At 30.1% G+C, this 25,224-nt stretch overlaps 1 protein-coding gene across 3 annotated transcripts in view; it reads left to right on the top strand.

The window, feature by feature from the left end:
* Ttd14 (TRPL translocation defect 14) overlaps positions 1 to 24,477 on the top strand; it is a 67,541-nt gene extending 43,064 nt beyond the window's left edge. For 2 of the 3 annotated variants that reach the window (XM_065511463.1, XM_065511462.1), the window contains 6 exons: positions 3,110 to 3,238; positions 3,308 to 3,444; positions 12,208 to 12,421; positions 12,489 to 12,819; positions 13,732 to 13,913; positions 23,719 to 24,477. In XM_065511463.1, the coding sequence (XP_065367535.1) occupies positions 3,110 to 3,238; positions 3,308 to 3,444; positions 12,208 to 12,421; positions 12,489 to 12,819; positions 13,732 to 13,913; positions 23,719 to 23,801 (1,076 nt within the window). In that variant the 3' untranslated portion in view covers positions 23,802 to 24,477. Of the gene's footprint in view, positions 1 to 3,109; positions 3,239 to 3,307; positions 3,445 to 12,207; positions 12,422 to 12,488; positions 12,820 to 13,731; positions 13,914 to 23,359; positions 23,452 to 23,718 lie in introns of all 3 variants that reach the window. The other variant, XR_010576571.1, reaches the window with a different exon arrangement.
* Positions 24,478 to 25,224: the final 747 nt, after the last annotated feature.

Here is a 25,224-nt window from a genome sequence, read left to right as displayed (position 1 = left end):
CGCTTGCGAGGAAATTTTCAATGTTACCGCCATTTAAATTTTTTCCAATTAGGTGTATCTATTATTTTGAGCAGATGTGTATATAAATTCAAAAATTGTTGTCTCTAAATTATTAAAAATTAATTGATCTTTCAAACTGCATTTTTATTTTTTTTAATTTTCATAAAAAATTTTAAAGTTATAAAGCCTTATTTACAAAATTTATGGAAAAAATTCGAAAAATTGTAATGTAGGGCACCTTAATGAGCCAATTCATTACAAAAACTAAACATTTTTGCACACAAAAATAAAGCTCGTACATTTTTCTTTTAAACTGTGTCATCAAAAGTGATGAAAATCGTGGGTCTTGACAAAGTTATAAATAAAACTCAAAAAAAGGCCGACAAACCCGATTTTTGGCAAAAACTCGATTTGAGCGACCTCTAAACCACTTCCGAAAAATCTGAAAAAAATCTCAAAAATACTCTACCCTATAAGCATTCAAATTATGCTTGAGCACCCATGAAAATAAGAAAAACTACTTTTTTTGGGACACACTAATGTACACCTAATACTCATAAATATGTATGAATGAGAAAAATTTATTTTAAAAATATATATAATCAAAAAAAAATACATACATACATACATTGACGTTTGCACGAGAGTTTGTTTATTTCAAATGAAAAAAACAAATTTTATTATCAATTACTGTAAATATTTGTGTTTTCTCTAACTTATCGAAAAAAATAAATATTTCTTTGCGAAAACAATTCATTTGATTTTGTAATACAAAATACAGACAGGAAGAGTTGCAATTAGAGATGCCAAACGGGGAATCCCGTTCAATAAAATCCCGGGGTTTTCGCGATTTCTTAAACATGCCCGAATATCGCAAAGTTATGTTCGGCAAAGTTGTTAAGCTCAACTCTTGCTACAACATAGTTAATAAAGGAAAGCGGTGTTTTTGGTTTTCCTGCAGTGGGGCTCTGGAAAATCAATTCTTCATCATTTTTGTAAGTTATCTAACAAAACGCAATTTAAATGCTCTTCAAACGAAATTTATTTTATCTCAGATGAGGTACTCGAACAAAATGAAAATATTTCGATTGCTCAAAGGCTAAAAGATATTATTAATAAATGTAAAAAACCCAAATAACAATAACGAAACCAAGTAAGTTATAATGTAGATTTGCAACTTGCAAAAGAAATAGATCACTTTATTTCTGAAGGAACAAGAGGAAAATACTTGCAGATTTGTTATAAGTATTTGCAAACGGTTTTCCCAATATTTAATGTGAAAGATTATTTTCGGCAGCAGCATATGTCGGAAACAAAATTCGTTCCAGAATGGCAGACGAAACCATAGATGCAAGTATGTATGTAGTATGATTTTTAGTGTCTAATAAAAATTAATTGCTAAATAAAAAATTTACTTTCAATTGTAAAGACATAATTATACGTTTCTTTCTTATAATTTTCGGGATTTTAGACCCGGGGTTTCGGGATTTCGGGATTCTTTACCAAATCCCGATCCCCGGGATTTTCAAAAATCAGTCCCGATTAGCATTTGTAGTTGCAATACACTTAAATTTACATATTACTCATATGCGACAAGAGGGTCATAACTAGAGAATGATACCGGGTTTTCAGGCTGAAACTGAACCTAACAAACCGGAACTGTTTTAATGTACTGCCATAATTCGAAATTGTTTAATTATTTTCATATTTTTTATGGCAATAGAAAACAAACGAAAGAAAATATCAAAAATATATACCACACTCGTTGGCTATTGAAAATTGTATTTTTTTTTATCTCGCTTTACAAATCATCGACTTAATACAAATTTTATATTCTTAAAGGAGTTATTAAGATACATTCTGTTTCGTGAGAAGGGTAGGTATATCGTCCCCTTAATAAAACAATAGTATATAATTTTTTTGCAATTTAGAAATAATTGAGTTTAAAATTTTTGTGTTAGTAGAGATCTAGAACAAAGGTAATATTTCAATTTTTTATTAAGGGGACGATATATATGTTTGTCATTCCGTTTGTAATTTCCACAATATAATTTTCCGAACCTATAAAGTATATATATTCTGGATTCTTATAGATAACGGAGTCGATTAAGCCATGTCCGTCTGTCTGTTGAAATCAACTTTCCGAAGCCCCCAAATAACTTACATACACGATTCATACATACATCAATATCTCCGGAATTCTTCCGGCTCGGTTGCTATTTAAAATCGAGAAAATCGGTCCACAGATGGCTGAGACAATATCGATTTTTGACCTATATCTGGATTACTAAGTCATTAATAAGACAATATGGATATCTAATGATATATATTTCAAAGACCTTTGCAACGACGTATATAAGACCATAGTAAGTTGGACATACAAGGGTCAAAATCGGACAAAATTTTAACCCGAATTTTTTTTTCACCAAGTTTTTTTTCGCTAAATATTAAAAAACAAAAAAAATTTTAATTTAAAAAAAATACTTTAAAATTTAAAAAATTTTAATATTTAAATTTAAATATAAATATTTTTATTGAATTTTGACTGATAATTTAATTTTTTTTTCCGGGAAGTTATGAATTATCTTCTCAAAACAGAACAAATTGTATTGTTTGTATATTGCTAAAAATGATTATTGTCGCCTTTTCCAATGCAAAGTGAGTCAATTAAAGAAGTTAAAAAATTTGTTAAAATGAGCCAGTTTAAGAGACGTGCTTGCCGCCAAAGGTCAAATATAATTTGAAATATGTTAATATTAAGGGGGAAAACAGTTATGTATATCTTATTATAGCTTCCTTTTAAGTCATATTGAATCGAAATTTGAATTTAAAAGTAAACAAATTTGATACAGTATACCAAAGAAACAATGTGGACAGTTTGAAGGATATTTTTATAATTCTGCGCAATATAGCAACACTTTTGAAAATCGCTACGCTTATCTATACGATCTTGTTATTTTTCATATAATTGTTGTCTTGTTTTGTTAATTTGCTTGCAAAAGTTTATTTGTAATTTTAAATTTAATCAGATCTTTTAAATAAGGGATTTATTATACATTTCATACATTAAAAATAATGGTTCTTTATTTTTTTATTTTTTTGCTTACAGCGTATAAGTTTCAAGAAAATCTTATCCGTACCATGATTCAAATAGAGAATACTTATTTTGAATTGGGAAAGTCAAGTTCACGTAACTGCTTGATTATCTGTGATCGTGGTGTTATGGACGCAAGTGCTTGTATGTTGTGTAGAAAATATTAATATTGTTTTAATATCTTATGTTATTATTCTTTTTAAACTTTTAAAGATATTTCTAAGGAAAAGTGGGAGAAAATGATGGCTTCAAATAATTGGAATCCAATTGAAATGCGTGATAATCGTTATAATCAAATATTGCATTTGGTATCAGCTGCCAATGGTGCAGAAGAATTCTACTCAACAGAGGTAAGTTTTACACTATTACAAACATAATGACAATTTTGTATTCACGTCAGCATTTTTATTCATTTATTCAGGTTCCAGTTAATTTATTTAAGAATACACAGAAAATGTAATGTAATTTTAGAGACTAGCATAAAAAATCTATATCATAAAATTTTTTTAGTTATGTTTTGAATTCTTCCTTTTTTATTGAGACATTATCAATAACAAGTTTGTATCAAAAATACAGTTTAAACTTTAAAGTAACTATTTAGTAACATTTAAGATGGTAATGTGATGTGATTCCATCTTTAAAAAACGTTTACATGGTACTATCGGTTGTAATGTAGACGTGTATGGAGATAGAAATTTTAGTAAATGTCATTTGAATTATGTGAACAAAAAGAGTTTAGTCATGGTATTGTTTTGTAGTTCTTAGTTCAAATATTTGGGTTCGGAACGGAAATTTTAAAGGAAAAAGGTCGGTGCTCATCTACTCAGTGTAGTGCGTTATATGTTCGGGGTTGACGAATATACTTTCATACTTTTTATACCCTTCGCCAAGAGTGGCAAGGGTATATATAAGTTTGTCATTCCGTTTGTAGTTTCTACATTTTTCATTTGCGACCCCATAAAGTATATATATTCTGGATCGTTATAGATAGCGGAGTCGATATAGCCATGTCCGTCTGTCCGTCTGTATGTTGAAATCAACTTTCCAAATCCCCTAAATAACTTACAAACATGATTGATACATCAATATCTCCAGAATTCTTCCGGATCCGTTGCAATTTGAAATCGAGAAAATCGGTCCACAAATGACTGAGATATAAGCAAAAACAAAATAGACCATGTATTTTGTTAGTGATTCATGAAATCATGTACATATGTATGTATATAATAACATAAAAAGGAAACACAAGTTTAGTTGTGTGTTTATAGGGTACTGCTACTCGTTCAATATATATTGTGATATTTGGATCGCGATCCATTGTAATGGATCACGCAAAATTAGCTTATTCTGCGATTTGGATCGCGATCCATCCATACTGCATGCTACACGTTCAATAAATATCGCGATACTGGATCGCGGTCAATATATATTGAACGTGTAGCAGTGCCCATATGAAATATAAACACCCAACTAGAGAGTTGTTTATAATGAGTTCTCATATGAGCACAAACACACAACAACAACATTCTACAACAGAGATGTCCAAAGCTAAAACTGTAGTTGTGTTGGTGAGTGAAAGAGAGATCCACTGAAAGAAAAGTTTAGTGAACTAAATAAAAAATGCCAATATTTTTAAGGCTTTATTTGTTAATAATAACAATCTTAATCAAATTGTCGGCGACATATTATCATAGGTCATTAATGGAGAGTCCGATATTAATCATTTTCCACAAATTTGTAAATATTTAAAATATGAAAAATATTTTTTTTTGCTTATTTTATTAAGTTGTTTTGATTAAAATCATTTCAAATCTGAAAAAAATTGTTCACAGAAGTAAATTGAGGTAAAAAAATAGACAAAACATCAATGATTTTTTAAAGTTCGAAATATATTAAAAAAATCCAAATATTTCTTTCAGTGATCATGAACAAAAATTTAAAATAAAATAAAAAATAGTAATACATCCGCTCAGCTGTTCATTCGTCGCTGTATCAGTGACTACTAGGGTATTCAATCGATTAACCGTTAATCGGTTAACTGATTAATTTTAGACGGTTAACTGTTCGAATAATTAGAAATTGCCGATTTTCAAATAACAAATAAACCGATTAATTTGTGTCGATTAACCGATTAACCGAAAATCCTTTTTTTTGCACTTAAAAAATGCTTTTGTATCTATTTATCCGTTTCAATTCAAATACAAATTTCAAATTAAAATTAGTTATTTTTTGAACATCCTATAAACATTATTAGTGAGTTGTATAACAACTGACATATTTAATTTACATGTATTTGAAACTGTGTTTATATTTACATGTATAGACGAAACTTTTTTTGAAATGAGTCTTTTATCATAAATAAACGAAGCTGTTAAATTAATCAAAAATCTAAAACAATCCAAAAAGGAATATTCTTTATCATGCTTTTGAGAGTTTTTTTTTCCAAGAAAAGTTTTATTAAATCTAAAGAAAAAAAATCGTTTAAATTATATTCTTTTTATAAAAGATTATTTCAGAAGATCTCACTAAAACCCTAAAAAAACTCACACATCGCTAATTTGCTGCAACAACGTCATAATTCAAAAAAAGTCGTTTCGAGAAAAACGTCTTTGAATATTTTATGACATTTTACTATTTCTTAAATAAATTTTCAACATATCATGCGATTTCAGAAATATAAATAGTAGATGTTAATACCTTTCTAATCTGTATTTAACCCAAATTTTTACTTATCAAATATACGAGAAAGCATGAATTTTAATTTTGATGTTTACAACAAAAAAAAACACTCACACAAAAAATAATTGACTTCTTTGAAAACTGATAAAACTATATGAAAGATTATAGAACAGCGCATATTTTGTATTACTCAGTTCAAAAAACACGGATTTTGAGTTATGACGTTGTTGCAGTAAGTATTTGCTGTTTTTTATGTTTTTGTACACAAAATTTGTTGTTGTATTTTCAATTTAAAATAGAAATTATTCGGTTAATCGAATAATTTTAAATTAACCGAATAAATCTAAATTAATTATTTGCTCGATTAACCGATTAAACCATAAACCCGATTAATTGAATACCCTAGTGACTACTAAATCAGTTGAATAATTTCTTTAATCTAGTACGAAACTGTCGTTGTCGTAAAACGACTACGCCTTACATGATAAGGCTGAATAAGAATATGTGTGTGGTTAGCTTGCACAATTGTTGCATTAAACACATTCAAGACAACAGGCTACACGACTACACAAACACAAATTCTGCTGGAATCAGTTGTAGTCCTGTGGCAGCTACTGAATTATTTTAAAGACGACAGCTACAAAGTAAACAGCTGATTTATAATTCAGTGGTGCCACTTTAATAAAAAATAACCGCTCAAAATTCCAAAGTAATTACGATTTAAACAATTATTATGAGTAAAAATATATATATGGTTATAATTAATTATATACAGTTTGTCAAAAATATCTTTGCACTGTAAACAAATTTTCAAAATTTTATTTTCATTTAAGAATTCCAAGAATAAATTCATTACATTTTTGTTTTTTTCACACATTCCGTTATTGGACCTCTTACGACTATCTGACTCCACCAAAATATTTAAAATTGACAAACGCGTTACAACACCAACAAAAAAAATACATATATGTTTTTTCAATATGAATGGTGTCAAAAAAATCTTTGCATACTGAGTGAAGAAAACAAAAAATTGGTTAAATATACTCGAATTTTGTGCAAATACGCCTTTTTATGAATGTTATCGCATTTGAAAGAGGTTGCATAGCGTTTAGTTAAAAAATATTTTTTTTAAGTTCTACAAGTGACTTTATATTTAAATAAAAATAATGGCAGGAAATCGCATTTCGAAAAAGATTATACTTTTTGTATTTTAATTATTATAAAGGAAAATCTGCAAGTGGAAAATGAAATTATCCTAATTCGGCTACATCGGCATCAGTAGTCGTGTGGCCGTGTAGCTATGCAGTCGTCAAAATAATCGTCTTCATATAAATGTGTGTATTTTATTTTTGACAGATTGAAGTTGGTAGCCTGCTGTCTTGAATGTGTTTAATGCATGTGCTATGAAATGGGCTTCTCTGTTCTACAATGTCGAATGAGATGAAATGAGAATTACGAATCAAACACACTCATGCATAATTTGTATGTATTTGAGTGCGTTTGGTATATTTTTATTTTTGCAAGACTTGTTTTGTTTATTTTGTTAGTTTTCACTGAGCAGTCGCACACTGGTTCAAGGGCGGCATTAATTAATTTTTTTATGTTTATAATACAGTTTACAATAAACAATATAATTATCATGTACCAAAAATATTAGGCTTAAATCTTTATTACTTTTTTGTCCAGAGACATTCAAAGGTGACCTAAGTGAATGCGTTTGAAATGACCGTATTATATATGCTACCTTTTATCGCTTCATGCTGTTAAAATATTCTTGTAATGACACTATACTGATTTTTTTTATAGAATTGGATGTTATAAATGAAAGTAAAATAGGTCAAGCAGTCCCAGTTTTTCTGCACTTTGGTGTAAATTATTTTTCAGTATATCCAAATAAACTTCTTTAGTCATAATTTCATCGATTATAACTAAGTTGCCTACACCTGCAGATGACATACAACCCATACCATCACGCTTCCGCCTCCATGTTTCACAGTTTTGCATGTATTCTTCGGATTGAGTTCATCCCCTAATTTTCTCCATACACGTGGCTTTCCATCAGAGCCGAATATATTGTATTTTGACTCATCTGAAAATATAACGCTGTCCCAAAAATCTATTTCTTTATTTACATACATTTTTGCAAAATGTAAACGTTTTTTTCGTTTACAAGGGGTTTTTTACGAGCTACTCGTGATTGATATCCAGCACTTTTAATAGCCTTGCGAACTGTTTCGGCAGAAACTTTTTTGTTAAACGACTTTTCAATATCCAACGCTATTTTAGTTGCCCTTTCAAATGGATTTTTCTTAATAATTGAAGTAACTGCCCGTTTTTCTTTTTCAGTTAGTTTTGCAGGGCGTCCACTTCTGGGCTTATTCTCAACTCTCTTCTCGTTTTTGAATCGGTTTATTACTTTCTGAATAGTTGATTTAGATCTTCCAATTATTTTTGCAATATCATTATAAGAGTTACCCTGTTTGTGGCAATTTATTATTATCTCACGTTGTTCAATAGTTAGTTCTTTTCTAGGCATGTTAGCTTTAGTATATTTTTTAAAGATTTTTCTCACAAACACTGTTAATTAACTTTTTAACTTAATAAAAGACTTCGCCTCAATGTATCATGATGTAAGCGTAGTATAACGGTTCAATTCCGAACGAATCAGATGTGTATTTTTGGCAGAGATGTATATATTAGTAAAAGATACCATGAGTTTTGCGGCGATCATTTGGAGTATCTTTAAATTTTTGTTGCTTATTTCGTAAGTTTTTGAAAAAAAAATTATCTTTTGAGTATATAATCTAATAAAGGACATACAAAGAAATAATTAACAAAGATTACCTAAATGGTTTCGTCTAATATATGAACAAATTCATACAAAAACTATTTAAAGTTGGTGGGTACCAAGAGTTTTGTGAATCACTGTATATGTAAATAAAAAAAAATTTTAAAAATTAAAAAAAAAAATGTTTACTACTATAAATTGTCCAAAAATATTTATTTTCTCCAACTTCTATGGATTGTACCTATTGATCTCCAACGACCAACGAATTAAAGCCTGAAGTCACAGCTAACGATTTATTAAAAATTCAGCTGCCCGTTTTTGCCCCTAAGCAATTCCGGTACAAAAAACAAAAAAAAAGTTAGGAAAAATTTGCTTCACAAGCATGTTATTGCGCATGCAATAACAGCTTTTTTTAAAAAAAATAATTCGGTATCTCGAGAACTATTGGAGATATTATTACGAAATTTCACATGATTGGAGCTGAAATTCCAAAAAAAAAAATTTGGGACACTCTAATAGGCATGCATCATATTTGTAACGAATAAATCCTAACTGGATCAGAAAATTATCAAATTTTTCATACCAACATCGGGGACTTTGTTTCAGTCCATAAATTGATTTCTTAAGTTTACATACTAGATCTGGAGAAACTTCAAGTCCGTCAGGAATTTCCGTAAAAATATTTTCTCTCAAAACTCCATACATAAAAGTAAACTCCTCCTGTAAATGTAAACTCCTTTTAACACTTACTGCTAATACTATACGAATAGTAGAAAGTTTTGCTACCGGCGAATAAGTTTCTTCATAATCTACGCCTGCCTTTTGAAGAAATCCTTTTGCTACTAGCCGCGCTTTATATCGAACTGGATTTCCATCTGAATCTTCTTTAATGCGAAAACCCCACCTAGATTTAAGAATCTTTTTATGTTCTGGTCGTGATACTAATTTCCACACATAATTTTTCTTCATTGATTCTAGTTCATCTTTAATAGCTTCCAACCACTTAGATTTATCAGGTCTATTTCCAATATCTTTAAAAGATTAGCTTCTTCTAGATATTCGTTCTCACAAGAATCAGAATTATCATCAGTTAACAAATTCGAATTTGTTTTAATATGTTCTTCATCTTCTAACATAGAGACTTCACTACCATTATCTTTCGAATTATCACAAATATGTTCTTCTTCATTATCTTCTCCAGAAACGTCACTGGAATCATCAATATATTCCCCCTCTTGCTCGTTTCTTTGGAATACAATTAGAACATCATTTTCTTTTGTAGATTCTATAATCTATAACAGTTTGAAATGCTACAGAAGTTTGAATTTGTATACCCTTTCTTTTAAAATATTCGTTTGCCTTATTGGATAGTACTCTCGACCTTGGTCTACAGTTACCATTGATATAGGTACGTTGTGCAGTGCTTTTACCATTGTTTCATATTCAACAAAATGTTCAAATACCTCTGATTTCTTTTTCATCTGATACATGTAAGTGAAATGACTGAAGTCATCAATAAAACTAACAAAGTATCTGTAACTATCCCAAGTTTGGTGTTCAAAAGGTCCACATACATCAGTATGAATTATTTCCAAAACACGATTGGATTTTGGACGACTTCCATTAAATGAATTACGGCATTGCTTACATTTAATACATGTATCACACAACCCAACAGGAGAGAAACTATATATACCATCAACCATTTTGTTACGTACTAGTTCTTGTAAACATGTATCATTTACATGACCCATTCTTGAATGCCGCAATATATTGGATTCCGTAGTAGTTGCATTTGCTTCTCTGTTGTTTGAAATTCTGATTTTTATTTCGTATAAATTACCATTCTTATAGGCTTTCATAATGACATTATTATCTTTCTTGATGACAGCTACTTTTTCAAAAAATTCGACACTTAACCCATTCGCAGTTAGTTTTGGAACAGACAATAGATTATCCCGTCCTTGAACATATACAACTTCTTTTATATTAACAAATACATCACTGGAGTATCCAGTAATAACACCGCTATGATGAGCTACCATATTTTCTTGGGTTTTGGCGACATTTATACATATAGGATTTTCAAGTTTTTCCAAATGATCAAAACCCCATTTAAATTTGCACATGTGATCCGTTGGACCAGAGTCTATTTTGAATTTCAAAATATTTTCAGAATTTGATGGAATTTAGCTTAAAGCTCCAGTCATAAAACAAATTGATTTTGATGTGGACGCTGTACTAGCTTTTATGTTATTTGTCCCTATACGAACACGACAATCCTTTTGTTTATGTCCCCTTTTCTTACAACGGAAACATGTACCATCAAATTTCTTATTCTTCTTTTCACCACTAAACGCTGCTGCCTTCGTAAGTTCGGAATCAAAACGATCTTGCCTCTTTGCATCTTCAGCAAGCAACCTCTGTTTCACTATTTCAATAGTTAAATCGGATTCCTTCATATTTTCCAACGCAGTCACTACCGGGTCAAAGCTATCTGGTAGTGTGACAAAAAATTGGGCACAATATCATTTTCAGATAATTGAGCACTATGAGTTTTTAATTTTCTGATAATGTCGTCAAACATTAAAAGATGTTTACGGAGATCATCATCTGACTTCATTCTTAATAAAGCCAAATGTTTCCTCAACAAGGTCTGACTGGTAATCTACTTCTTTGCAAATGTTTCTTGCTTAGCAGACCAAATCTCCTTTGCTGTATTTTTATCTCGCACAGTTTCTAAATATTCATCAGCAATTAAACTGACCAAAGCTGCTTTAGCTTTCTTATATTTTACAATAAAAGATTCGCCTGAGGAAGGCTCAGCTGGCGGAACATCGTTGATAGCATCCAACAGATTTAAAGAATCTAAGTACATCTGTACACGAAAACTCCAGTTTTCAAAGTTATCTCCACGGAATTGTAAGATTCCATGAGATGAATCGCGCTTGCTATCGCCCATAACCTATTATATTCAGAGTACGCAGATATTTATTTAAGAATAAAGGTTTTTTTGAAAAAGTATAGTTTTCAATTTGATATTTGTAATAGAAGTAAAAGAAAATATATGTGATTGAAATACAATTATAAAGTTACAAGTATTATAATAACAAGTATAACATAACAAAAATGTACTAAATACATTAAAAAAAAAAAAAATTTGGTAGGAATGCAATGATTCATATTTAGAAAAAGGTATATTACTTATTTTGTGGTATCCTTTTAATATTATGTCCTGTTTTGATGAAAAACGGATTTCTAGAAAAAGCACCTTAAAATCTAGTATTCATTATTTTAAATATAAGTTTAATATAGTTTTACTTTAGGTATTTTTCACGCATCTCTTAAAAATATTAACTTTGAACCTATGTTCGAAATTAATGTAAATGTTCAAAAATTAATTTTTTTGATCAACATTTTTCGTTTCGTCCTTATATTTAAAATACTGATTAAAAGATTTTGTTAACTTTTTTTATTTTTAAGAGATTAAAAAAATATTTTGAGGTAATAATGAAAAATATTTCTTATAGTAATTAGAATTTCGGCAATTATTGCTAAATATGTACATTTGTATTTATTTTCGCTTAAAGTTTTGAAATTCAAATTTGATATTTTGATAATATTTTAATGATTATTTTAATTTTAGGAACATGCTTGTCGGTCAGAAGGTGTTGGTTTGGCTCGTGAACTTGACTACAAGTCTGCTGCTGCTTGGGTGGGTCACCCATACTTTGATGTTATTGATAATTCTACAAATTTCGAAACAAAAATGAATCGAATGATTGAGTCTGTTTGTCAAAAGTTAGGTATTGACATTGGTGATCGTTTGTTAGCAACGTCGAGAAAACTTAAATTCCTGGGTATAATTTTTATTTTTTATTAAATACATATGTACTCAATTAATGAACTTATTATCTTCATCTATAGTTGCTTCATTGCCTCCGGACTCGGAATTTCCACCTTTCCAAGATTTCGAGGTTGAACATCATTATTTGCAATCATCTGGACCTAAAGTCCAAGCTCGTCTTCGCAAACGTGGCCAAAAAAGTCATTACAGCTATATACACACTATTCGCCGTCCCAATGTACACGGTCAGTCTCGTATTGAAGTAAAGACTCAATTAACACAACGTGACTACATAAATCTTTTGGCTCAGCGTGATGATGCCCATTTTACAATTTATAAGAAACGTAGATGCTTTTTAGTAAATAATCAATATTTCCAGTTGGATATATATAAAGAACCAACTCACCCCAGGTAAACAAATAATATATAATAAATTTCCAAGAGTTATTTGAAATGCAAAATCGCGTGGATTTTTATGTTGGACTATGTAAATCGAAATATCGTTAGCTTAGTAATCTACAAATAACGTTCAAAATCTTAGGGCCAGTTTTTGTAAAACACAACCAAAAATTCTCACTTTTATTTATCTACGAATGAAAATTATTTTGTATTTTACAAAAACCGGCCATTAAAAACGATTAACGAAGTTTTTCCTTCCACAGGTTTGAAAAATTTGGGACTTTGCACATTTTATATTACTTATTTTGTTATTAATAGAGTAGGTCATTTTCTTATACAATTTTTTAATTCTTTTGGATCAATCGATTTAAAATAGAGTTGTGCTGCTCTGTATGATTCAGTTGAAATTCCAAACAAACAATTAAAAAAAACAACAGACAATTGTTTGGTGTATTTACACGCCAAAGAAAACCTTCCTGCTGTATTTCTAATTGTTTTAAAGCTTTTGTTGAAATGTACGAACTTTTAACTTTATTACTAAAGATACAATTTTAGTTCAAATATGCACAAATCTAATTCGTAGCTTCTATTATCAAGAAACTTGCAATCATGAGATTATGGATCAACGAAATTAATATCAGTAGTAGGAGAACTTTCTAAAAATATTAAAATCATCCAAATATTTGTTTGGTTAAAATCATGGCAGAACTAACATGGGTTAAAATTAAATAAATAAACAAATAATTAATACTGCTCAATTTGATTTGATACATTTTAAAATTTGAAAAAAGAGGACGTATCAGGTTTGCTCAATAGGCTAACGATATGGTTAAATTGATTTACATTAAAAATACTATAAAGCCTTTTTGCGATTCATCTAACAATATATACATACAATTAATTATTTTTTAATTTCAATTTTAGATGCAAAGGTTTGATACTTTTGGAAACGTATTCTTCATTATCTGGAGAGGCTTTAATGAATTGTATGCCAAAGTTCTTAAATATAGTCAAAGAGGTTACCGGTGATGCCGATTACTCCATGTTTAATTTGTCTTTGAAAGAAGATTGGAGTATAACAAAAAAATTTTGCCATTCATTGTATGGTAAGGAAAAATGCAATCATTTTAATCAGTGCCAGTGATTTTAGAAGAACTTTTAAGTTGTCTAAACTAAACAATCAACTATCTAAACAAAACTTAAGACACACACCAAAAATTTAGATTTTAACAATTAAGTCACATATTATACTTAAAATAATGTAGTTGATGGTCAAAATATGTTAAGTTTATGTAATGGGATTGTGGATTCAAATAACAATTATATTTAAAACGAAAAGTGGAAGTTCTAAAATGTAATAAGCATGGGTGCCTACGATAAACCAATTTCAGGACGAGGGTACTTTATATATCGAGACGAAGACATAAGCGCCAAAAACGCAATTTTACAGAGGAAGCTTTTTTTAAATATCTTTGGTTGCGATGAAAAATGGATTCATTACAATAAACCGAAGCGTAAGAAATCGTACGTGAAGCCAGGCCAACCAGCCGAATCGACACCAAAGCCAAATATCCATGGCGGTAATGCTATGTAGAATACAAAACAGAAACTAGTTTTTTAGAATGACGAAACTGAAACCGGTCTCTTTTTTTTAAAAAAAAAAAACACTTAGTTTAAACCGGAGAATTATTTTTTGGACTATAGTACCAAAAATATGATTTTGTAAAGAAGGGACAGAAAAATATACGATACGCCCACGTCTTCCTCTATGAATTGTTTGATTTAAGCCACAATCCCAGGGGGAATAGTTATTAAACCTAGTGATCTTTATTTTGTGTAATATGTTGTTATAATAATTATGTATGTATGCTTGAGGATATATACAGTTTATTTGTTTTTTACTTTATTGAACTAACCATTTAGAAACCAATTTTTACATCTGTTTGTTTCATATTTTGTTAAAAATTGGCATTTAGTAGTATTCCACGTTCAAATTGAGATGTTAGTTTTTAGATTACTTAACAAACTTGAAGCATGAATATAAATAAATTGAATTAAATTTTGGTTAATACGAGTATAAATTACGAGTTCAGTATTTTATATTTATTTTTGCATAAAATTTACGAATTGGTTTCATTTAATTTCTATTTATTCATATGTACTTTCCTTCTATGTCCTATCGTGGTTTCAACAAACATTATTAAACCAGATTTTTCGAAACGCATTTTTAACATAATTATCTTGTGATCTAAAATTAATAAAATCAGAGGGACCCGTTAAGAGCTGGTTGTTTTACTAGCTAAACATATCTTAACTCGCTGTTAAGTTAAACATGAAACAAATTTATCCGGTATTTAACCAATGATTGTGTTTTCACTAATGGATTACGAACTGTCAATATGTGATTTTAGTAAAATCACATATACATGTTTCATATAAACATCTCAATACCTACTTTAAATTTTATAAAAAAAAAGCACGTTGTTTGTAAATTTTAACTTAATAAAAAGAAGAATTTATAGTAAATTAAACCTAGCTTAAACTAAAATTGTTGTTTTTCCGTTGTTAATTTAGTTTATAATCTGGGTTTAACTAAGCATAATTGTCCAGTTAAACCTAAGTAAGAACCGTCAACACAGAATCTGCTGAAAAAATAAAATAAACAATTCAGCACACCATTTTTGTTTTGAATTGATTTATTAACATCATTATAATTTTTATTGTTATTAGTTACTTTCCTTAGTTTGGTAACTTAACAAAATAAAACGCGGACACCAAAACGTCTTTCTTATTCAGTGGTTTATTAAGAACTTAACTACAAAACTAAAAAAGGAATGATAAATTCAGTGGAAACACAAAAACAATTATAAGGGTTAGTTCATACAAAATAGAGTAAAAGAGAAACATAAATTAGGGTTGCCATCGTGTAATACTTTCAACACCCTTCCACAAACCAAATTTATGCCCTTACAATAAAAAATTAATTAATTAACATAGTCCTAACATATTCACAAATTTAAATTGTTTATTCTTCATTAAACATTTCGTTAATATATCAGCCACCATGTTGTCAGTAGAAATATATTTCAATTCCACCTCGTTGTTTTCAACTACATCTCGCACAAAATGATATCGGATATCGATATGTTTCGATCTGGAATGATAAACAGGGTTTTTCGCCAATTGTTGAGCGCTTAGGTTATCGCCATATACAACCACAGGAACAGACTTTCCCATATAACCAATTTTATTCAAAAGCGCCTTAAGATATACTGTCTCCTTCACTGCATTAGATAAAGCCATATACTTGGATTCGGTACTGCTCAGTGCCACAGAATTTTGTTTTTTGGATTCCCAGGAAAAAGCGCACCCGGCGAGATAAAAAACAAAACCTGTATGTGACTTACGATCTGAAGTATCGCCTCCCCAGTCGGCATCTACATAACCATTTAGTTGTACACCTGTTGACTTATATTCCAATTTCCTCTCAGTACTATTCGCCAAATATCGCAATATATGCTTTATGCCAGCATGATGCTCCAGATGTGGATCTACATTGTGTTGTGCCAGCCTATTAACTGAATGTAGAATATCTGGCCTCGTCGCCAATGCAAGATTCATCTACACATTTGAGTTTAGCTCCAGGATCCAGTGGGGTTGCTGCGGTTCTACACTCGGTCATATTGTATTGAGCCAATAACTGTTTTACATACTGGGATTGGTCAATAGAAATTGCTCCACATTCGCCGTCACGGGTTATTCTCATGCCCAAAAATAGCTTCAATTGGCCGGAATCAACACAATCAAATTTCGACGTAATTGTACTCTTGATTTCCATCAAGTCTTCCTTGGACTCACAACTTATAATTATATCATCCACATATAAAAATTAATATTATGCATAATTTACCTTTCCTGTCAATGAAATATAGGCATGGTTCATGATCCGATTTCTTAAAACCAATATTCCTCAATAAAGAGTCTATCTTGGAATTCCAAGCCCTTCCAGATTGTTTCAAACCATATATCGCCTTGTTGAGTTTTAACACTAAATTGGGATGTGCTTCATTGATATACCCCTTGGGCTGCTTCATATAAACATCATCAATCAAGTCACTGTTAAGATATGCTGTACATACGTCTATTTGATGAAGATACATTTTCCTCTCTACAGCAATCGCCAATATCATCCTTATAGTTGCAAAACGGCAGACAGGAGAAAATGTCTCATTATAATTAACGCCATACACTTAGCTACACCCCTTGGCCACAAGGCGGGCCTTGTACCTTTCAAGTTCACCATCAACACCACGCTTCACTGCGTACACCCATTTGCATCCAACCGCTTTTTGTCCATCTGGCAAATTTTGTCAAACTCCAAGTTTCATTTGCTGTCAAGGAATTGTACTCCTTATTCATGGCATCAAGCCAATGCTTTGAATCACAGCTGTTCATTGCCTCGGCTACAGTTTGTGGAACTAGTATTTCACCATATTCCTTCATCATAACATTTAAAACATTATATACTTTTCTCGGTCGACAACGTTCACCAGTACGTTCAATTCTCGGTCTACCTCGACCTATAGCGACAGCTTCATCATCACCTGAGAAATACTCAAGATCATCCATTTCATCAGCACTCTCATAGTCCTCGCTTTGGCATTCTGGATTTCTTTCTCCGATTGAGTTTTCTGCCGAATATTCATCACATACACTTTCGGTAAAATTGATCAAATCAAATGAAGCGTTTTCATTCTCATTTGGCGTCTGGTTTTCTTCATTAAATAACACGTCTCGCCTTTCGACCACGTCACGTTTACTTGGGTCGTATAGTCTATACGCCTTTGATGTTATCGAATAGCCTATACCACTCCAAACCTTACCACTCTATAACCTTACCACTCCAAACCTCACCACTCCAAACCTCATGCGGTGTTACTCCTACCAACGCTCTCGTCGGTGACCGATTACGAATATAAACAGCCGTTGCAATTGCTTCTGCCCATAGGAATTCACTCATATTCGAATGTATTAGCATGCTCCTGGCCATCTGGACCAAAGTTCGGTTGAAACGTTCGGCCACACCGTTTTGGGCTGGACTATATGGTACAGTAAGTTGACGTTCGATGCCATTGGCCTCTCTGCATTAAATTTATTATTTACAAACTCACCACCGTTGTCACTTCTTATCTTCTTTAACTTTCTGCAGGTTTGTCGTTCCGCCATATTCTTAAATAAAATAAATTTATCAAAAGCTTGATTCTTTGTTGCCAAAAAATAAACAAACACTCTTCTAGACTTATCGTCTATAAACGTTATAAAATATCTCGAACCTGAGATGGATTGTTTCTCAAAGGGACCACAAACGTCCATATGTACCAAATCTAGTAGATTTTCTGCTCTGTTATCCGATGCATGCGGATATGGTTGTGTACATATTTTGGCCTTCATACATGTAACACATTTTTCCTGATCCTTAAAATCTTCGCCATCGATACCACTAACCATCTTCTTAGCATCACATAAACTTTTATAATTCAAATGTCCATACCTGTTATGCCACAATACTGCTGAATAACATTTGTTCTTCGTTCCATGTTCAATAACATATAATATATGTTTCTTCTCAAATGTTAATATAGCATTTCCTTCACTGAGAACATTTGCTGCATTCATATCAAACTTTACAGAAAAGCCTTTCTGTGTTATTCTATCAACAGATATAATTCATTTCATTGTTGGTACATAGAGAACATCGCTCAAAACAAATTCTGTGTCGTTAAATTTCAATTTAATTTCACCTACACCCTCAGCAACAATATAATTTTCGCCAGCCAATGGTATACTCTCTTCATGCTGCTCAAACTTAACAAACACTTTTTTGTCACAACACATGTGTTGCGCCGCTGTCCAAAACGTATGTGTGTGTGTCGATCATACGTTCATACGGAATACACATCCGTTGCTGCAAGCATCGTGAATGCGTGACTTTGCTCTGTCTTCCCCTCATCATCTTTCTTCGCTGTACACTTTGCTGCTACATGACCGTGCACGCCACATTTAAAACATTTGCCGTTGAATTTGTTTTTCTGCATTTTGTTGCTATACTTTTTTTTGTTACGTTTGTTGTCGTGTGCATAAAAAGCTAACGGCCCGTTGTCACCATCAGATTTAACTTCTTCACGTCTACGTTCTCCTTCTTCTAAGAGTTTTACCCTCAAAACCTTGAGTAGGGGAAGTTCATCTCTGGTCTCCATAGCAATTACAAAATCCTCGTACGATTTTGGCAGACTGGACAACAACATAATAACCTAAAGCTCATCCTTTATTTCAATGTTGACTTCTGCTAATTTCTCCACAATGTCAGTAAAGGTATTTATAGACGGCAATACTGAGTATTAATATTTGTCAAAAACTCAAGTATCATAATACAATTTCATCGTCTAACAAAATTTGTATTAGATTTTCAAAAAATACAAATGATTTTTTTGATTTACGGTCGGTATTGAAATTTTGTTTAAAACACTTCAAAAACTTTTTATTTTCATATGTATCGGGTATATATTTATAAAAACAAATACGGCAAATAAAAATGTAAAGAAAATATAAAATAAAAATAAAGTTAGCAGTAAAATATCAATGAACAAAGAAATAAAATATTTGTAATACTATCGCATAAACAAGAAATATATTTTTCGAAACGATTTCTTGATATACCGAAAGATTTCAATAATATTTTAAATTTGAAAAGTGTTAATACTCAGTATTGCCGTCTAAAAATACCTTAAACAAATTTAAGTAATCAGCCATACTCATACCAGCAGTCATATTCAATGACAACAACTTTTTATAAAGGGTGACCTTGCGAGCTGGTCCACTGGGTTTGTAGATTTCCTCTAGACGATTCCACGCTTCAAGAGCTGTGCCAAGATTCTTCACGTAATTCAACTTTGATGGTTTCACACTCAGAATTATAGTCGCCAACGGCTTATCGTTAGCGGCATCCCATTTTACATCAGCATCTACCTTTACATATGTACCATTAACAACACTCCATAACTCAGAATGTATCAGAATACTCTTCATCTGGACGCTCCAAATGTCATAGTTAGTGTCATCTAACTTTTCAATCTGATATAAGGAACTCATCCTGAAATATATTTTGTAACACCAAACACACTATTCTTAATAATGGGACCTGGGCCCATAACCTATTGTTATTAGTTACTTTCCTTAGTTTGGTAACTTTACAAAATAAAACGCGGACACCAAAACGTCTTTCTTATTCAGTGGTTTATTAAGAACTTAACTACAAAACTAAAAAAGGAATTATAAATTCAGTGGAAACACAAAAACAATTATAACGGTTAGTTCATACAAAATAGAGTAAAAGAGAAACATAAATTAGTGTTGCCATCGTGTAATACATTCAACAATTTTTAATATCCATTTTATTTACTTTGCCTTCACTTCTTTTTATAAAGTTAAAATTTACAAATAAAGTTATAGTAGCTTTTTTTATAAAATTTAAAGTATTGTCATATTTATATGAAACTAGCTGTCACGACAAACGTTGTTCTGCCATAGCTCACACAAAGTTTGAAGACTCCCACTATAATAGTACTCCAGATAATTTTTTTCTTTGTATGGGAGGTGCCATGCCCATTGTTCCTATATAGGTCAATTGTGAATCTAAACCATACAGGGACCCACTTAAACACACATCGGCCCAGCCATTAAGGAGGAGTTCAGTTACTAAAACACGTAGAGAAGAATTATATATATAAAGATATTTTGAGGAATACATATCTGATTTGACTGAAAAGTATTGCAATGCTAACCAAATTATCAATTCATAATTGATTAGTGCAAAACACAATCATTGGTTAAAATCCGCCTAAATTTGTTTCAGTTTAACAGCCGGTTAAACTACGTTTAACCAACAATTGCAAAACTAGCTCTAAGCTGTAAAGCAATTTTTAAAATGCATTTATTATTCTAAAATATGTATTTTAGGGTGGGTCGATTTTTTTCAAGAAATATATATAGCAGAAAAAACAATGATATTTCAGTATTTATTTTTTTAATAGTTTTTTTTTATTGGATAAAAGAGGGTACTTTCGTAGAATTTTCCGTAGATTGCGTTTCTGCTATACGATTTTTTACTTTTTGATCGTTCATACAAATCGAACATGCCTAATGTATATACTAATATTAATATAAATCTTATATTTTTCCTCAGGTGACAATGAAAGTCGGAGAAGTTACTTTGTTTTGAAGGAAATAAACATATTGATAATATATAGAATGCTTTCCAAAAAAAAAAATGTCCATGGCTCTCATTCAATCTGATGGAAACTGCAAATTTGTACTTTAAATATATTAGGAAAATTATATACAAAGTGAATAATTTCGTTTCTTAACTATTCGTAAATCCTTTTTATTACGCACAAACGATTTTTGTGGTTTACAATACCATTTAAATTCCATGCATTTCTAAAGTTAAAAATATAGCATTTTTTAAATTGTAACGAACTGTATTTGGATTTATTTAAACAGTGTTTGTTAATTATTTTTAATTTAAAACTCGACAAAAATAAGTCCATTAAATTCAAATAAGAGCTCCAAACAGTGCGAATACAACTGCCACAAAAGTACAAGGATGTGATCCATTTTTTGTTTAGGTTTTTTATAATAGTTGGTTTAACGTTAAAAACATATATTAAGATATATTTCTGTTTTGTTTTTATATTTATTCCGCATACGTTATTAGTTATAAATCGTCGCCTTCGAAAGAACATCACAATCACAAAAACCATATGCCTTATGTATGTTTTGATTGTGCGAATGTTCTCATTTTCGCAACGGAAAAAAACTATGTCGTGAATTACCTCATTATTTTAATATTTATGGATGCATTTCTATATTCTATATATATGAGAACTTTTTCGTGCACTTTAAAAGTTTGTACAACAACATATACATTTTTAAATCTTAAGAATTGAACATTTGAATGAAATTACGATTTGTACTTTTATGGTTTAAAAGTTATGTGCAGTTACATATGTACGTATACTTTGTGAAATTTGTATCAATTTTCAAGATGTCATATTTTTGGACCGCAAAGGGTCTCGAGTCAAAATGTCTATGATTTGAGAAACATTAGCAATACATATTTTTGTTTTTATACGCTTTATTTATTTATTGAATGTCCCTTTTATAGGCATAACAATAAGTATTTAAATATTATAACTAAAATTAAAATTAGTTGCTCTCTTTATGCTGATAGCAATACATAATAACTGTAGTAAATTTCTTAATTCGAATAATGTACGCTTTGGTTGTATTCGTATTTCTGGCTTTATTTATCATAAAACGACTCCCTCTTTCCCTATACTTTTTTTTATCTATTTAGCTGTTCTACAAATTTTTAAATGACCGGAATGCCAATTCTCTATTTTTCCTTGTTCCTTTTAAATTAAAATTATTCAACGAGGCATTTCAACAAAATTGTTAGACGAATATACTTTTTAAAAACGTTTCCCGTATGACAACACAAACACAAATTATACTTCAATTGTTTTTACAGCAGTACTTCAAAGAGAGTAAATCAAATTTATTGATATTTGTTATATTTCAGAGAACAAGCCATAATATTTTTTCAGATTCGTAATCAGCGTGTCCAAATTAGTAAGAAAACGTATTTTGAAAAAGGAAATTATATAAAATATTTTAATTAAAACCATGACACAACAATATAAGGTAGACACAGTAGAAAATACATTATAAATTATACAATTCTTGTAACGCCAAACAAAAGAAAATATGAAAAAATCAAAATGAAATGTCTACGAAAAAAATTAATTATTTCTTGTTTTGTTGAAAAAAATATTTTTTAGGAAATTGTTAAAGAAAAATTATATGTATTTCGTCTAATAAATTTCTGTTCGCTTCAAAACAAATATGTTAAATCTATTAAATATTGCAAAAACTAAATAAAAAAAATTAAAAACTAAAATCATAGTTTGACGTTGCAGGGGTAAACATTGAAAACTATCCCTAATGATTCTACCTTCTAGAATTATTGTATCATGTTTAAAACGTAATTATTCAAAAATATGGAGGGCTTTGGATTCAGATTTTTTTTTTAAGATAGAAAAATTTAAAAAATTATCAAAAATATATTTTTTCCTTAAAATTTATACCACAGTGTATATGTATGTATGTATTTTGCCATCAAAAACTAATTTTCATAAAAATCTAAGATAGAGGATATTGAATATAGTCCCTCTTTATATTGTTCTTAATTTAAGCAATTTGTTAACTGTTACTGACTCCCAGGGATTTAAGAGATAATCACATGTCCAAAAAAGAACACATTACAGATTATAAGGACAATAAAACCCATAGGATAGTTCAGCTATATTATCGGCTCCAAAATAAATTAGTATATCCCTAATTTACTTACATATGAATTTACTAAATGAAGCAATTTGTTAAAATTATTTTTTAATTAATTTTAAATTATAATCTTTAACATATTTTGGCACAGATGTTAATACAATTAAAATATAATCTTCATGGAATATTTAAAAGACATTGATGAGCAATTGCTGTTGATCAGAACTGATATATAAAATTCAGGTAACTAGAAGATTTATTATCAACTAGTTAGAAATAGTTTTAGAAGCAAATTGTGAATTTGATTTATGCTATTGCTTATGTAAAATTTACATCCTAAATAAATTTAGGAAATGAAAAGATTATATGTGCTAATTAAATGCAATTTTAATATTTATGCTACAAAAGTAATCAAACTAAAATCATATTTGTTATATTGTCATATATTTTCCAAATTAATTAGATCATATTTCGTACTCTTATTATTATTTTTCTATGTTTCTATTATAGAGGAGTGTTCCGGCTACAAAGCAAAACAAGCAAATGGAGTTTCGAATAAACAATTGGTTCTGAATGGTCATGCCAAGGGTTAGTTTAAATTTATCTAAAAATAAAATCTTTAAACAATTTATATTTTATAAGACTTTTCAATGAACTTGACATGAACCAAGTTTAAGGCATACATACATTTTTAGTATATACTCAGTTTTAAGATTGTGCAATTGTTGAATTGTTTTGGTTCATGTCGAAAGTTACTTTTTATAAAAAAATTGGACTAGTTTAGAAATCTCTCTTTTTGAATCGTGTATTTTTATTTAATAAATTTATATTTGTACTACTAAATTAATACTGCATATGTGGACCAGCTTTAAATTATTATATAAATATTTTCAATTTTTTTTTTATAATTATACCTTTCGTTTTATTGTAGCCGTATTAATGAAATTCTGTAAAAGAAATTTTTTTTTTAATTTGCCTTTGTACTTAATTATGGATATATTTTAAATTTGTTGCCTGTTTAATTATATACATTTTATAGCGATAATTTAAAGTTTGTTTTACTTAAAATTTTCATAATAGAAATATTTAAATATATAAAATTATGATAACGTTAACTAAATTAAATTTATTATAAACAAAAGAAAGAAGCTGAAAATACAATTGTAATTTATAAGTCCTATATTTTAGAAAATCTATTATTTTATTAGTAATAAACAACTTAAATCCTAAAAAGATGCTAAAATCAATAAATAAATAAATAAATAAATACGTCTTTTATTCCCATATGTATGGATATGGATATTCACCTTAAAATTATTTCCCTTCAGTGTAAGTCTCCAAATCAGGGGGTTTATTTTGCATAAAGTTAGTCAACTCAGCGAATGCTGTATTAACGGGAATTTTATCCCCATGTTTAAGCTTCCCAGACATGTATGCTACTTGCCTATACCACCTGGCAAATCCAAACTGCATTGAACTCGGACAAAAATTCCCATCTTGCTCATCGTAGAGAAGCCAATCGACTTCGTGAAGCATGGTAAGCGCTTGTTTGAAATACAACGGGACCAACTAACATGGTTTTACAAACCATATTGACTAATCTCTTCATTACTTGACTCCTCCGCCTGTGCCAGAAGAGACACTATTGTCAAGTCGGCAAGACGCCGATATTAGACTGAGTAGAGTATTTCAAGTGTTAACCCTAAATAGAAGGAATATTTGAACCACGGAATCTGAATGAAGTCAGTCTTGAAATCAAGGACAGTGCAAAATATCTTGGCAATATTCTAGATAGAAGAATAAACCTGAACATTCGGGACAGTATTAATAAGGCCTAAGTTAATAAAATATTTCTATGTACATATATTTTATTTATAGTTACTGAGAGACAAAAAACATAAGTCTTGCAACAACAAAATACATGTAAATCAATCTATTTTGTTGTTGTCAGCCATCAAATTTGGGAGAAGGTAATTATTTTTGTTGTGTATTTGACACTGAATTGGCGATTATTTT

This window comes from Calliphora vicina, chromosome 5, assembly GCF_958450345.1.
Source record: "Calliphora vicina chromosome 5, idCalVici1.1, whole genome shotgun sequence".
Lineage (NCBI taxonomy): Eukaryota > Metazoa > Arthropoda > Insecta > Diptera > Calliphoridae > Calliphora > Calliphora vicina.
Note: the sequence above shows the minus strand (reverse complement) of the source record. Positions and strands in the feature narration are given on the sequence as shown.